Below are 16,421 nucleotides of genomic sequence, written 5' to 3'. Positions count from 1 at the left end.
GAGGCTGGTGCTCACTGACACGTGAGGCTGGTGCTCACTGACACGTGGGGCTGGTGCTCACTGACACGTGAGGCTGGTGCTCACTGACACGTGAGGCTGGTGCTCACTGACACGTGAGGCTGGTGCTCACTGACACGTGAGGCTGGTGCTCACTGACACGTGAGGCTGGTGCTCACTGACACGTGAGGCTGGTGCTCACTGACACGTGAGGCTGGTGCTCACTGACACGTGAGGCTGGTGCTCACTGACACGTGAGGCTGGTGCTCACTGACACGTGGGGCTGGTGCTCACTGACACGTGAGGCTGGTGCTCACTGACACGTGAGGCTGGTGCTCACTGACACGTGAGGCTGGTGCTCACTGACACGTGGGGCTGGTGCTCACTGACACGTGAGGCTGGTGCTCACTGACACGTGAGGCTGGTGCTCACTGACACGTGAGGCTGGTGCTCACTGACACGTGGGGCTGGTGCTCACTGACACGTGAGGCTGGTGCTCACTGACACGTGAGGCTGGTGCTCACTGACACGTGAGGCTGGTGCTCACTGACACGTGAGGCTGGTGCTCACTGACACGTGAGGCTGGTGCTCACTGACACGTGAGGCTGGTGCTCACTGACACGTGAGGCTGGTGCTCACTGACACGTGAGGCTGGTGCTCACTGACACGTGAGGCTGGTGCTCACTGACACGTGAGGCTGGTGCTCACTGACACGTGTGGCTGGTGCTCACTGACACGTGACGTGGGGCTGGTGGCTGGTGCTCACTGACATGTGAGGCTGGTGCTCACTGACACGTGAGGCTGGTGCTCACTGACACGTGAGGCTGGTGCTCACTGACACGTGAGGCTGGTGCTCACTGACACGTGAGGCTGGTGCTCACTGACACGTGAGGCTGGTGCTCACTGACACGTGAGGCTGGTGCTCACTGACACGTGAGGCTGGTGCTCACTGACACGTGAGGCTGGTGCTCACTGACACGTGAGGCTGGTGCTCACTGACACGTGAGGCTGGTGCTCACTGACACGTGGGGCTGGTGCTCACTGACACGTGAGGCGGGTGCTCACTGACCCGTGGTGCTCACTGCCTCGTGTGGCTGGTGCTCACTGACACGTGAGGCTGGTGCTCACTGACACGTGAGGCTGGTGCTCACTGACACGTGAGGCTGGTGCTCACTGACACGTGAGGCTGGTGCTCACTGACACGTGAGGCTGGTGCTCACTGACACGTGAGGCTGGTGCTCACTGACACGTGAGGCTGGTGCTCACTGACACGTGAGGCTGGTGCTCACTGCGTGAGGCTGGTGCTCACTGACACGTGAGGCTGGTGCTCACTGACACGTGAGGCTGGTGCTCACTGACACGTGAGGCTGGTGGCTGGTGCTCACTGACACGTGGGGCTGGTGCTCACTGACACGTGAGGCTGGTGCTCACTGACACGTGGGGCTGGTGCTCACTGACACGTGAGGCTGGTGCTCACTGACACGTGAGGCTGGTGCTCACTGACACGTGAGGCTGGTGCTCACTGACACGTGAGGCTGGTGCTCACTGACACGTGAGGCTGGTGCTCACTGACACGTGAGGCTGGTGCTCACTGACACGTGAGGCTGGTGCTCACTGACACGTGAGGCTGGTGCTCACTGACATGTGAGGCTGGTGCTCACTGACACGTGAGGCTGGTGCTCACTGACACAGGCTGGTGCTCACTGACACGTGAGGCTGGTGCTCACTGACACGTGGGGCTGGTGCTCACTGACACGTGGGGCTGGTGCTCACTGACACGTGGGGCTGGTGCTCACTGACACGTGAGGCTGGTGCTCACTGACACGTGGGGCTGGTGCTCACTGACACGTGGGGCTGGTGCTCACTGACACGTGAGGCTGGTGCTCACTGACACGTGGGGCTGGTGCTCACTGACACGTGGGGCTGGTGCTCACTGACACGTGAGGCTGGTGCTCACTGACACGTGGGGCTGGTGCTCACTGACACGTGAGGCTGGTGCTCACTGACACGTGGTGCTCACTGACACGTGAGGCTGGTGCTCACTGACACGTGGGGCTGGTGCTCACTGACACGTGGGGCTGGTGCTCACTGACACGTGGGGCTGGTGCTCACTGACACGTGGGGCTGGTGCTCACTGACACGTGAGGCTGGTGCTCACTGACACGTGGGGCTGGTGCTCACTGACACGTGAGGCTGGTGCTCACTGACACGTGAGGCTGGTGGCTGGTGCTCACTGACACGTGAGGCTGGTGCTCACTGACACGTGGGGCTGGTGCTCACTGACACGTGGGGCTGGTGCTCACTGACACGTGGGGCTGGTGCTCACTGACACAGGCTGGTGCTCACTGACACGGGGCTGGTGCTCACTGACACGTGGGGCTGGTGCTCACTGACACGTGGGGCTGGTGCTCACTGACACGTGAGGCTGGTGCTCACTGACACGTGAGGCTGGTGCTCACTGACACGTGGGGCTGGTGCTCACTGACACGTGAGGCTGGTGCTCACTGACACGTGGGGCTGGTGCTCACTGACACTTGGCGCTGGTGCTCACTGACACGTGGGGCTGGTGCTCACTGACACGTGGGGCTGGTGCTCACTGACACGTGGGGCTGGTGCTCACTGACACGTGGGGCTGGTGCTCACTGACACGTGGGGCTGGTGCTCACTGACACGTGAGGCTGGTGGCTGGTGCTCACTGACACGTGAGGCTGGTGCTCACTGACAGGCTGGTGCTCACTGACACGGGGCTGGTGCTCACTGACACGTGGGGCTGGTGCTCACTGACACGTGAGGCTGGTGCTCACTGACACGTGCGGCTGGTGCTCACTGACACGTGGGGCTGGTGCTCACTGACACGTGAGGCTGGTGCTCACTGACACGTGGGCTGGTGCTCACTGACACGTGACACGTGGGGCTGGTGCTCACTGACACGTGTGGCTGGTGCTCACTGACACACTGGTGTGACACGGAGGCTGGTGCTCACTGACACGTGAGGCTGGTGCTCACTGACACGTGGGGATGGTGCTCACTGACACGTGAGGCTGGTGCTCACTGACACATGGGGCTGGTGCTCACTGACACGTGAGGCTGGTGCTCACTGACACGTGAGGCTGGTGCTCACTGACACGTGAGGCTGGTGCTCACTGACACGTGAGGCTGGTGCTCACTGACACGTGAGGCTGGTGCTCACTGACACGTGAGGCTGGTGCTCACTGACACGTGTGGCTGGTGCTCACTGACACGTGAGTCTGGTGCTCACTGACACGTGGGGTGGTGCTCACTGACACGTGGGGCTGGTGCTCACTGACACGTGAGGCTGGTGCTCACTGACACGTGGGGCTGGTGCTCACTGACACGTGAGGCTGGTGCTCACTGACACGTGAGGCTGGTGCTCACTGACACGTGAGGCTGGTGCTCACTGACACGTGAGGCTGGTGCTCACTGACACGTGAGGCTGGTGCTCACTGACACGTGGGGCTGGTGCTCACTGACACGTGAGGCTGGTGCTCACTGACACGTGGGGCTGGTGCTCACTGACACGTGAGGCTGGTGCTCACTGACACGTGAGGCTGGTGCTCACTGACACGTGGGGCTGGTGCTCACTGACACGTGAGGCTGGTGCTCACTGACACGTGGGGCTGGTGCTCACTGACACGTGGGGCTGGTGCTCACTCTAGATATGATTCAAACACTTGTCTCTCTGTTGTACATTAGTATCACTCTTGTGGACACGCGGACCAGCTGGACGTGGACTCCTTTATATGTACTCTCCTATATGTGGTCGAGTCTTAGCTCCTGGCCCCGCCTTTCAACTTGCCGCTTGCCAGATTCACTCCCTCCTAGCCTCGTGGGCCATATCATACCTGCTCTTAAAACTATGTATGGAGCCTGCCTACACCACTTCTACGTGGAAGTCATTCCACTTTCTGACATCTCTGAGGCTCATCTGTGTATTTAACTTCCAGCTGTGCCCCCAAGTAACTGTTTCTCGTCTCTCCAGCAGCCTGTCCCTATCTACCATATCAATTTTATCGAGTATTTTGTATGTTATTATCATGTTTCCCTCGGTTCTTCTGGCCTCCAAAGTCATTAGATTCGATTCCTTATCTTCTTCTCGGAGCCCTTTAACTCTGGATCTTATATCTTTGCATACCACTGTACTTTCTCCATTTTCTTAACATGCTTTTTCAGGTGAGGGTTCCATACTGGTGCTGCGTACTCCTGACATACATTGTATAAAGGGGCCCGGAAAGATTCCTTGGCTACATTCCTGAAGGCTGCTCTTACCTGTAAATTTGCCAGACGAGTACAGGCTGCTGAGGTTATACGGTTGATGTGAATAATATACCAGGCACTGTCGTCATCCCTAGGACTTTCTCTCTGAGTGAGGTTTGCAGCCTCTGTCCTTCGAGTCTACAGTGTGGGTCCGATCTTTTTGCCCCTTCCACAATCTGCATAACTTTGCATTTGCTGGGGTTGAATTCAAATAACCACTTAGCTGATCAGTGCAGTGTATCCAGATACATTTCTAGCCTTTCCCTTTCCTCGCTTGTTTTTTTATTCTCCTCATTGGTTTTGCATCAACAACAAAAGCAAGAAGCGGGGAAAAGCCCCACTTCTTGCTTTTCCTCATTCTGACGTCTCTTCCCTGACAATCACTCTTTAATCCCTTCCCCTAAAGTACTCTGTGATCCATCAGAGTACGTTCCTTGTTGTTCGTGTCTGCACCTCAAGTTTTTGCTCTAGCTTCTTGTGAGGTTACAGTATCTAAGGCCTTTTTTGCAGTCTAAGAAAATGCAATCCCTCCATACCTCTCTTTCTCTTGTTTCGCATTTGTTGTTGTATTTTAAAACTCCAACAAGTTGGCAAGACAAGTTTCGCTATCTGTGAACCCGTGCTGGTTACTGTTTATAAAACCACTTTTTCCCAAGTGCTCTGTCGCTCTCCTGATTATCTTCCCTATTACCTTACATGATATGTATGTCAGTGAAACTGGTCTGTAGATCAGTGCTTCCTGTCTATCTCATTTCTTTTTTAAATGTAGAGACTACATTCCCTGTCTTCCAGATCTCTGGCAATTGTCCCTTATCCATTGACATGTAGATCTTAGTGGTTCGGACAGTGCTTCTGTTCCCTCTTGCAGAATCCATGGTGACTCCCTGGCAGTTACTATTGCCTTTAATGGTTCAACTTCCATTAAAAGCTCCCTTACCGCTTTACTTGTTGTGTGTATGGCGACCAGTACTTGTCGGTGTACCCTGTCCCCTGGGCTGTCTAGCAGTGGCCCTATTTACATTGATAAGACCTCTTCAAATCGTTTGATCAACACTTCACAGATTTCCTTGTCATTTTCCGTGAGTGTTTCTTATTTCTTCAATCGTATTACCTGGTCTTGTACTGACGACTTTCTTCTGACGTGGCTCTGCAGTAGTTTGGTTCAGACTTGACCCTTGTTGTTACGTCGTTCTCAGATTGTCACTCAGCCTCTCTCCTCAACTTTGTATATTTATTTCTGGATAATCTGCTCACTTCTCTGTTCTTGTCTGTCCTTCGGTTTCTGTAGTTTTGCATGCTCTTGTGGTTTTCTTATATTTTTGCTTCTTTGCATCTCTGGTTGAACTAAGGGCTCTATCTGTCTTTTTCAGTTAGGTTTCCAATATCTCGTTTGCTGACTGTCCTTTCAGTAATCGATTAATTTATGGTTGAAATCTCCCATGTTAAGTAGCTGTGTTTTAGCCCTATATATACTGCTAGCTGTTGCTCCTGCTGTAGTGTCAACCATTACTTTGGTGTTGCCTTCATATTCCTGCCGTGGTTAGCCTTCTGCCCTATCAGTTCAGTTAAAGAATTTTTAAGTACTGCTTATGTCTCCTCTTGTCCTCTCCGCCAGGGTCGTCAGCGCCAGTTCCTTCAGCTTTCCCTCATAATACTAACCTGGTTCCATACCTTTCGATTCTCATTATCATTGTTTCAGAGATCGCTAAACCTGCAAGGTATTACTGGGCGCTGATAATAGGGATTCTCAGCACACCCTTTGTGGGTCATAGGGTAAAAAGGAGGGCAGAGGCTCGAGTCCCCGTCCCTTAATCGTACCCCGAGCTGAGGCTAGTCCTGGTTGCTAGCAACACCTCGTTCATTACAGATAGCACAGCTCTTAATAACTTCAAGAATGAGCCATATATCTCATCCACATTTGTCGTTTGAAGTTAGTTCAATATCTTTATATGCACTCCGTACTCATCCTGTGGACGGTAGTCAAAAGATTACAGAGGTACATAATGGGTCCAGGGACTGGGCCACAAAGTTTTGATAGCTGAACAAGTTACAGTGGTAATGAACTATTTACATGTTTATATCTGGTCACAATCATAATGAGTTATGTATGCAGATATGAATTAGGTCACACACACGCAAAAAAGTGGTAATGCTTTATTTACGGTTAGAAAAATCAGGGTATTTTTTTCCAGAATGGTTGTAATTTACTACTGTGGATAAAATATTTTGACATTTCTTGAACATTTCTGAGTGTTGTCTCTGAATTCATTAAATTTGAAGACAGAGAGCGAATTAGTAATGTTGGTGCTATCGTTCAACACTACATCCTGGAGCAGTAATAGTGTCGGCGACGGGTCATCACTGGGTTAACAAAACCAGGTGTTATCACTTGACAAGAGATCCGTGTCTGGAGACACTTGTCCTGTTTCCTGACGAACCAGGTGTCACCACAGGTGTCACTCCTGCGTGTAGAAGAGCAGGTGGGCCTCCGAGCTACCAAGGACAGTGTCTAGGTTAGTATGGGTGACGTAGGCGTCGTCGTAGAAGAACCAGTCGTGACTGCTGTCGTGCTGCCTCCTGCAGAAGGCGGTGTAATGGCCAGACGTCATGGTTCCTTCATGGTTCACCACGCCACAAAGCTGATACCTGGCACTGACGGGGTACACAAGACAAGACTTCAATTATAATATACATCAACGAGAATTAATGATGATGATAATAATAATAATAATAATAATAATAATAATAATAATAATGTTTAGCTCTGTACTACTACTACTACTACTACTACTACTACTACTACTACTACTACTACTACTACTACTACTACTACTACTATTACTACTACTACTACTACTACTACTACTACTACTACTATTACTACTACTACTAATACTACTACTAATACTACTACTACTACTACTACTAATACTACTAATACACCTTGGCAACATTGCACGGTGTCACATAACTTACTTGGAATCTTTGTAACCTTGCAGGGTGAGTCCCTGAGCAGGGTAGGTGACCCTGGTCTTGAGGTCGTCTCGGCTCTGGCCATTGTACCTGGCGAGGAGGTCATGTTAGTGGCTAGTGTATATCTCACGCTGCTTTTTACTGAGTGTAAATCATGTGTGGTATCGTAGGTAAACTCTAAGCTCTTAAGGGTGAACAGATATTTGTTCCTATTACGGATCTGGAAATGCTGATAACGAGGGATGATCGGGAGAGATGAGACTTGTTTACCAACTGGATGAAGTAGGTGGTAAGTTGCTAGAAGCTGTAACTAGCACTGATGAGGGCGGCTCAACTCAGCGTGTGTAAGGAAGAAATGTTTTCCAATAAAAGAGGGTCTTGGAAAAACATGGTTGATGTTACTGTGGTTGTTCATTGACTCTATACACGGGGTTGTGAAAGAAGTGAATGTTAAGAGTGCTAGAGAGTTGTCAGAGTGTGTCTGCAGACGACAGCGATATTGGGATAGTCATAAGTCAAGTTGCAGACGATGCTGGAGGTGTCTGGATTATTATTATAATCAAAAAGAAGCGTTAAACCACAAGGGCTATACAGTCTGGAAAGTTTGTACGAGAGAAGGAAGCTAAAAGTAAGGAATAAACTAACAACTAGATGAGAATACGTGGAAGTATAGGGAATGAAATACTGGACACCAAATTGAAGGCGTATGGAGAAAGTGAATGTATTTCAAATACTTGTGAGTCAGCAGGTGAGTATACGAAGTCTCAGACCAGACCTCCTGCGGTTTTAAGGGAAGTATTACAGAATTAATAAGTATTAAGAAGCACACAGGACAGTAAAGGTATGTCTATACTGTATGCAAGTAGAAGTTTGTAAGATTTATCTGCCAACTTACGTGTTGATGAGACAGAAGGAGAACATAAGCAATCCTGCGAGAGTGTAGACGTTTAACATTGAGATGTAAATATCGCCAAGATATCAGTGTGTGACCACTGAACAGAGTGTATATGTATGAAAGGAGTGATTCAGAAAACAGAAAAGGGGTTAAGACGGTTTGGTCACATAGAAAAGATGGACCGAGACATATTTATTATGAAGGGTGTATTAATTTAAGGTGAGTGTGAGGGAGGTTCTGAACATCCAGCAGGCGGTATTACATTACTGAAATATTAAATACCAACAAATTGAAAATCAAAACACTTGTGTAACACCTCGGTGTCTGAGGACTGGCCACCTCCTATCAACACTGAGCGACTGATTGCTTCAAAATTACTACTGGTTCCCTTGTCATAATCGTTGATATTCGACTGAAGACGTCTGCTGCGTAGGCGAAACGTTTCTACAATATAGCTAAGAATTACACCGGTGTCTTGCTGATGATGGCCATACTAGCTTCACCTTGGATGGAGAATCAGATACACATGTGCAATATGTGTATCTGATATGTGTCTAATTTTGAGAATTAGACACATCTTGCACATATGTTTAATTCTGCATCTTGTCAGTATTGTATACCATTTGTGTACAACTAGTTTCACCTTACCTGCTGAAGTGGAGAGTGAGTACTCGGGGGAAGTGGACGATGTTAGCCCTGGTGCTGCACTCGTGACTCCGTCCACACTCCTCACACTCCCAGTCTATCTTCTGCGTCCGGTAGTGATTCTTCAACATCTCCTAGCCAGGGATAGAGCTGTGGATGAGCGGAACTATCATCCAAGTGGGATCAGTGAAGCTAACGGCCTTCTCAGGTGTTAGGTAACAGGACAAATATGTTAGAAGAACCAAAGCCGTCAGAGAGCTGAGAAGGTGTTGATAGGTGGCTCAGAGAACCGACAAATTAATAAATTAGACACATGTGGAACACTTAAGAACATAAGAACATAAGAAAGAAGGAACACTGCAACAGGCCTACTGACCCATGCGGAGCAGGTCCATGTCCCCCCCCCCCGGATTAGACCAATGACCCCCCCCCCCTCGGATTAGCCCAATGACCCACCCAGTCTGGTCATCTCCACTCAAGGATGGAGCACTGCACCAGACCCAGCAGCACAACCTAGTCAGGTATCTTTATTAAGGAAATTTTACGCCACAGTGGCTTCATCAGTCCAGTTTTGTACAAAGAAGAATACTCAAGTATTACACAATGTAGAAAATATGTGTATAAAAGTGCCCCATTAATAATGTCAGTGGACGGGATTTGTTCTGAAACCGGACGGGTATTAGTCCTGGTGAGTCAGAGTAGCCAGGACAGGACAGGAGAGGAGAGGCGAGTGGTCAGGACCTGAAGAACGGTGGCCGGAGCAAGACGTTATGGAGTTTGGTCTAGCATGTGGGTGGAATTTTAGGAAAGTTTAGACAATAGTTTTTGTACTCTCACTAGTTTTCCTGTAAGGCACTAGTATGTGGAGGGCCTGTTTGGGAGAGTACAGATATTTTTTTTTTCCCTGCAGGCTAAGAGGCCAGCAGAAGACCGAGTGTCATGGAACCCCACTTGTTTTTATATATATATTTTAACTGGTACCACTGTACTAGTGGGTTTAGGCAATATTTTGCCTAAAGTGAGTACCTGGTACAGGTATACTGGTATCTTTTATGTAATATGTGGAGGGTAGGTTGTATATCTAACATTACTATATTAATATAGTTATATTTTTTATGAAAGTGAATTTAGTTATTTTTCCTGATAATCTAGTTTATGTGAAGAAAGAAACCTGGCACTAGGTTGGTGTATTTTTTAATATTTTAAATGCCCCTGGACGAAGCTTTTACCCCTAGACGAGGCTTTCACCCCTAGACGAGGCTTTTACCCCTAGACGAGGCTTTTACCCCTAGACGAGGCTTTACCCCTAGACGAGGCTTTTACCCCTAGACGAAGCTTTTACCCCTAGACGAGGCTTTTACCCCTAGATGAGGCTTTTACCCCTAGACGAGGCTTTTACCCCTAGACGAGGCTTTTACCCCTAGATGAGGCTTTTACCCCTAGACGAGGCTTTTACCCCTAGACGAGGCTTTTACCCCTAGACTAGGCTTTCACCCCTAGACGAGGCTTTAACCCCTAGACGAGGCTTTCACCCCTAGACGAGGCTTTCACCCCTAGACGAGGCTTTCACCCCTAGACGAGGCTTTCACCCCTAGACGAGGCTTTTACCCCTAGACGAGGCTTTCACCCCTAGACGAGGCTTTCACCCCTAGACGAGGCTTTCACCCCTAGACGAGGCTTTTACCCCTAGACGAGGCTTTCACCCCTAGACGAGGCTTTCACCCCTAGGACCCCTAGACGAGGCTTTACCCCTAGACGAGTCTTTCACCCCTAGACGAGGCTTTCACCCCTAGACGAGGCTTTCACCCCTAGACGAAGCTTTTACCCCTAGACGAGGCTTTTACCCCTAGACGAAGCTTTTACCCCTAGACGAGGCTTTCACCCCTAGACGAGGCTTTCACCCCTAGACGAGGCTTTTACCCCTAGACGAGGCTTTCACCCCTAGACGAGGCTTTTACCCCTAGACGAGGCTTTTACCCTTAGACGAGGCTTTTACCCCTAGATGAGGATTTTACCCCTAGACGAGGCTTTTATCCCTAGACGAGGCTTTCACCCCTAGACGAGGCTTTTACCCTTAGACGAGGCTTTTACCCCTAGATGAGGATTTTACCCCTAGACGAGGCTTTCACCCCTAGACGAGGCTTTCACCCCTAGACGAGGCTTTTACCCCTAGACGAGGCTTTTACCCCTAGACGAGGCTTTTCCCCGTAGACGAGGCTTTTACCCCTAGATGAGGATTTTACCCCTAGACGAGGCTTTTATCCCTAGACGAGGATTTTACCCCTAGACGAGGCTTTTATCCCTAGACGAGGCTTTTACCCCTAGACGAGGCTTTACCCCTAGACGAGGCTTTTACCCCTAGACGAAGCTTTTACCCCTAGACGAGGCTTTTACCCCTAGACAAGGCTTTTACCCCTAGACGAGGCTTTTACCCCTAGACGAAGCTTTTACCCCTAGACGAAGCTTTTACCCCTAGACGAAGCTTTTATCCCTAGACGAAGCTTTTACCCCTAGACGAGGCTTTTACCCCTAGACGAAGCTTTTATCCCTAGACGAAGCTTTTATCCCTAGACGAGACTTTTACCCCTAGACGAAGCTTTTATCCCTAGACGAAGCTTTTATCCCTAGACGAGGCTTTTACCCCTAGACGAAGCTTTTATCCCTAGACGAGGCTTTTACCCCTAGACGAAGCTTTTATCCCTAGACGAGGCTTTTACCCCTAGACGAAGCTTTTACCCCTAGACGAGGCTTTTACCCCTAGACGAAGCTTTTATCCCTAGACGAGGCTTTTACCCCTAGACGAAGCTTTTACCCCTAGACGAGGCTTTTACCCCTAGACGAAGCTTTTATCCCTAGACGAGGCTTTTACCCCTAGACGAAGCTTTTACCCCTAGACGAGGCTTTTACCCCTAGACGAAGCTTTTACCCCTAGACGAAGCTTTTACCCCTAGACGAAGCTTTTACCCCTAGACGAAGCTTTTATCCCTAGACGAGGCTTTTACCCCTAGACGAGGCTTTTACCCCTAGACGAAGCTTTTATCCCTAGACGAAGCTTTTACCCCTAGACGAGGCTTTTACCCCTAGACGAAGCTTTTACCCCTAGACGAGGCTTTTACCCCTAGACGAAGCTTTTACCCCTAGACGAAGCTTTTATCCCTAGACGAGGCTTTTACCCCTAGACGAAGCTTTTACCCCTAGACGAAGCTTTTATCCCTAGACGAAGCTTTTACCCCTAGACGAGGCTTTTACCCCTAGACGAAGCTTTTACCCCTAGACGAAGCTTTTACCCCTAGACGAGGCTTTTACCCCTAGACGAAGCTTTTACCCCTAGACGAAGCTTTTATCCCTAGACGAAGCTTTTACCCCTAGACGAAGCTTTTACCCCTAGACGAAGCTTTTACCCCTAGACGAAGCTTTTATCCCTAGACGAGGCTTTTACCCCTAGACGAGGCTTTTACCCCTAGACGAAGCTTTTATCCCTAGACGAAGCTTTTATCCCTAGACGAGGCTTTTACCCCTAGACGAAGCTTTTATCCCTAGACGAGGCTTTTACCCCTAGACGAAGCTTTTATCCCTAGACGAGGCTTTTACCCCTAGACGAAGCTTTTACCCCTAGACGAGGCTTTTACCCCTAGACGAAGCTTTTATCCCTAGACGAGGCTTTTACCCCTAGACGAAGCTTTTACCCCTAGACGAGGCTTTTACCCCTAGACGAAGCTTTTATCCCTAGACGAGGCTTTTACCCCTAGACGATGCTTTTACCCCTAGACGAGGCTTTTACCCCTAGACGAAGCTTTTACCCCTAGACGAAGCTTTTACCCCTAGACAAAGCTTTTACCCCTAGACGAAGCTTTTATCCCTAGACGAGGCTTTTACCCCTAGACGAGGCTTTTACCCCTAGACGAAGCTTTTATCCCTAGACGAGGCTTTTACCCCTAGACGAAGCTTTTATCCCTAGACGAGGCTTTTACCCCTAGACGAAGCTTTTACCCCTAGACGAAGCTTTTATCCCTAGACGAGGCTTTTACCCCTAGACGAGGCTTTTACCCCTAGACGAAGCTTTTATCCCTAGACGAGGCTTTTACCCCTAGACGAAGCTTTTACCCCTAGACGAAGCTTTTATCCCTAGACGAGGCTTTTACCCCTAGACGAAGCTTTTACCCCTAGACGAAGCTTTTATCCCTAGACGAAGCTTTTACCCCTAGACGAAGCTTTTATCCCTAGACGAGGCTTTTACCCCTAGACGAAGCTTTTACCCCTAGACGAAGCTTTTATCCCTAGACGAAGCTTTTATCCCTAGACGAAGCTTTTATCCCTAGACGAGGCTTTTACCCCTAGACGAAGCTTTTACCCCTAGACGAAGCTTTTATAACTAGACGAAGCTTTTACCCCTAGACGAAGCTTTTACCCCTAGACGAAGCTTTTATCCCTAGACGAAGCTTTTACCCCTAGACGAAGCTTTTATCCCTAGACGAGGCTTTTACCCCTAGACGAAGCTTTTATCCCTAGACGAAGCTTTTACCCCTAGACGAAGCTTTTACCCCTAGACGAAGCTTTTATCCCTAGACGAGGCTTTTACCCCTAGACGAAGCTTTTACCCCTAGACGAAGCTTTTATCCCTAGACGAGGCTTTTACCCCTAGACGAGGCTTTTACCCCTAGACGAAGCTTTTATCCCTAGACGAGGCTTTTACCCCTAGACGAGGCTTTTACCCCTAGACGAAGCTTTTACCCCTAGACGAAGCTTTTACCCCTAGACGAAGCTTTTATCCCTAGATGAAGCTTTTACCCCTAGACGAGGCTTTTACCCCTAGACGAAGCTTTTACCCCTAGACGAGGCTTTTACCCCTAGACGAAGCTTTTACGCCTAGACGAGGCTTTTATCCCTAGACGAGGCTTTTACCCCTAGACGAGGCTTTACCCCTAGACGAGGCTTTACCCCTAGACGAGGCTTTTACCCCTAGACGAAGCTTTTACCCCTAGACGAAGCTTTTACCCCTAGACGAAGCTTTTACCCCTAGACGAAGCTTTTATCCCTAGACGAAGCTTTTACCCCTAGACGAAGCTTTTACCCCTAGACGAAGCTTTTATCCCTAGACGAAGCTTTTACCCCTAGACGAAGCTTTTACCCCTAGACGAAGCTTTTACCCCTAGACGAAGCTTTTACCCCTAGACGAAGCTTTTACCCCTAGACGAAGCTTTTACCCCTAGACGAAGCTTTTACCCCTAGATGAGGCTTTTACCCCTAGATGAGGCTTTTATCCCTAGACGAGGCTTTTACCCCTAGACGAGGCTTTTATCCCTAGACGAGGCTTTTATCCCTAGACGAGGCTTTTACCCCTAGACGAGGCTTTTATCCCTAGACGAGGCTTTTACCCCTAGACGAGGCTTTTATCCCTAGACGAGGCTTTTACCCCTAGACGAGGCTTTTATCCCTAGACGAGGCTTTTATCCCTAGACGAGGCTTTTACCCCTAGACGAGGCTTTTATCCCTAGACGAGGCTTTTACCCCTAGACGAGGCTTTTATCCCTAGACGAGGCTTTTATCCCTAGACGAGGCTTTTACCCCTAGACGAGGCTTTTATCCCTAGACGAGGCTTTTATCCCTAGACGAGGCTTTTACCCCTAGACGAGGCTTTTATCCCTAGACGAGGCTTTTACCCCTAGACGAGGCTTTTACCCCTAGACGAGGCTTTTACCCCTAGATGAGGCTTTTACCCCTAGACGAGGCTTTTATCCCTAGACGAGGCTTTTACCCCTAGACGAGGCTTTTACCCCTAGACGAAGCTTTTATCCCTAGACGAGGCTTTTACCCCTAGACGAGGCTTTTACCCCTAGACGAAGCTTTTATCCCTAGACGAAGCTTTTACCCCTAGACGAGGCTTTTACCCCTAGACGAAGCTTTTACCCCTAGACGAGGCTTTTACCCCTAGACGAAGCTTTTACCCCTAGACGAAGCTTTTATCCCTAGACGAGGCTTTTACCCCTAGACGAAGCTTTTACCCCTAGACGAAGCTTTTATCCCTAGACGAAGCTTTTACCCCTAGACGAGGCTTTTACCCCTAGACGAAGCTTTTACCCCTAGACGAAGCTTTTACCCCTAGACGAGGCTTTTACCCCTAGACGAAGCTTTTACCCCTAGACGAAGCTTTAATCCCTAGACGAAGCTTTTACCCCTAGACGAAGCTTTTACCCCTAGACGAAGCTTTTACCCCTAGACGAAGCTTTTATCCCTAGACGAGGCTTTTACCCCTAGACGAGGCTTTTACCCCTAGACGAAGCTTTTATCCCTAGACGAAGCTTTTATCCCTAGACGAGGCTTTTACCCCTAGACGAAGCTTTTATCCCTAGACGAGGCTTTTACCCCTAGACGAAGCTTTTATCCCTAGACGAGGCTTTTACCCCTAGACGAAGCTTTTACCCCTAGACGAGGCTTTTACCCCTAGACGAAGCTTTTATCCCTAGACGAGGCTTTTACCCCTAGACGAAGCTTTTACCCCTAGACGAGGCTTTTACCCCTAGACGAAGCTTTTATCCCTAGACGAGGCTTTTACCCCTAGACGATGCTTTTACCCCTAGACGAGGCTTTTACCCCTAGACGAAGCTTTTACCCCTAGACGAAGCTTTTACCCCTAGACAAAGCTTTTACCCCTAGACGAAGCTTTTATCCCTAGACGAGGCTTTTACCCCTAGACGAGGCTTTTACCCCTAGACGAAGCTTTTATCCCTAGACGAGGCTTTTACCCCTAGACGAAGCTTTTATCCCTAGACGAGGCTTTTACCCCTAGACGAAGCTTTTACCCCTAGACGAAGCTTTTATCCCTAGACGAGGCTTTTACCCCTAGACGAGGCTTTTACCCCTAGACGAAGCTTTTATCCCTAGACGAGGCTTTTACCCCTAGACGAAGCTTTTACCCCTAGACGAAGCTTTTATCCCTAGACGAGGCTTTTACCCCTAGACGAAGCTTTTACCCCTAGACGAAGCTTTTATCCCTAGACGAAGCTTTTACCCCTAGACGAAGCTTTTATCCCTAGACGAGGCTTTTACCCCTAGAGGAAGCTTTTACCCCTAGACGAAGCTTTTATCCCTAGACGAAGCTTTTATCCCTAGACGAAGCTTTTATCCCTAGACGAGGCTTTTACCCCTAGACGAAGCTTTTACCCCTAGACGAAGCTTTTATCCCTAGACGAAGCTTTTACCCCTAGACGAAGCTTTTACCCCTAGACGAAGCTTTTATCCCTAGACGAAGCTTTTACCCCTAGACGAAGCTTTTATCCCTAGACGAGGCTTTTACCCCTAGATGAAGCTTTTATCCCTAGACGAAGCTTTTACCCCTAGACGAAGCTTTTACCCCTAGACGAAGCTTTTATCCCTAGACGAGGCTTTTACCCCTAGACGAAGCTTTTACCCCTAGACGAAGCTTTTATCCCTAGATGAAGCTTTTACCCCTAGACGACGCTTTTACCCCTAGACGAAGCTTTTATCCCTAGACGAGGCTTTTACCCCTAGACGAGGCTTTTACCCCTAGACGAAGCTTTTACCCCTAGACGAAGCTTTTACCCCTAGACGAAGCTTTTATCCCTAGATGAAGCTTTTACCCCTAGACGAGGCTTTTACCCCTAGACGAAGCTTTTAC

At 49.2% G+C, this 16,421-nt stretch overlaps 1 protein-coding gene across 1 annotated transcript in view; it reads right to left on the bottom strand.

Annotated features, from left to right (window-relative positions):
- Positions 1-6,413: 6,413 nt before the first annotated feature.
- LOC128684874 (uncharacterized) overlaps positions 6,414-16,421 on the bottom strand; it is a 48,780-nt gene continuing 38,772 nt past the window's right edge. The window contains exons 12-14 of the mRNA XM_053771197.2: positions 8,789-8,919; positions 7,249-7,335; positions 6,414-6,924 (exon numbers count right to left, since the gene is read on the bottom strand). Of these exons, the coding sequence (XP_053627172.2) occupies positions 6,729-6,924; positions 7,249-7,335; positions 8,789-8,919 (414 nt within the window). The 3' untranslated portion in view covers positions 6,414-6,728. The remainder of the gene's footprint in view (positions 6,925-7,248; positions 7,336-8,788; positions 8,920-16,421) is intronic.

Source organism: Cherax quadricarinatus, chromosome 5, assembly GCF_038502225.1.
Source record: "Cherax quadricarinatus isolate ZL_2023a chromosome 5, ASM3850222v1, whole genome shotgun sequence".
Lineage (NCBI taxonomy): Eukaryota > Metazoa > Arthropoda > Malacostraca > Decapoda > Parastacidae > Cherax > Cherax quadricarinatus.
This window is presented reverse-complemented; position numbering and strand designations above follow the sequence as displayed.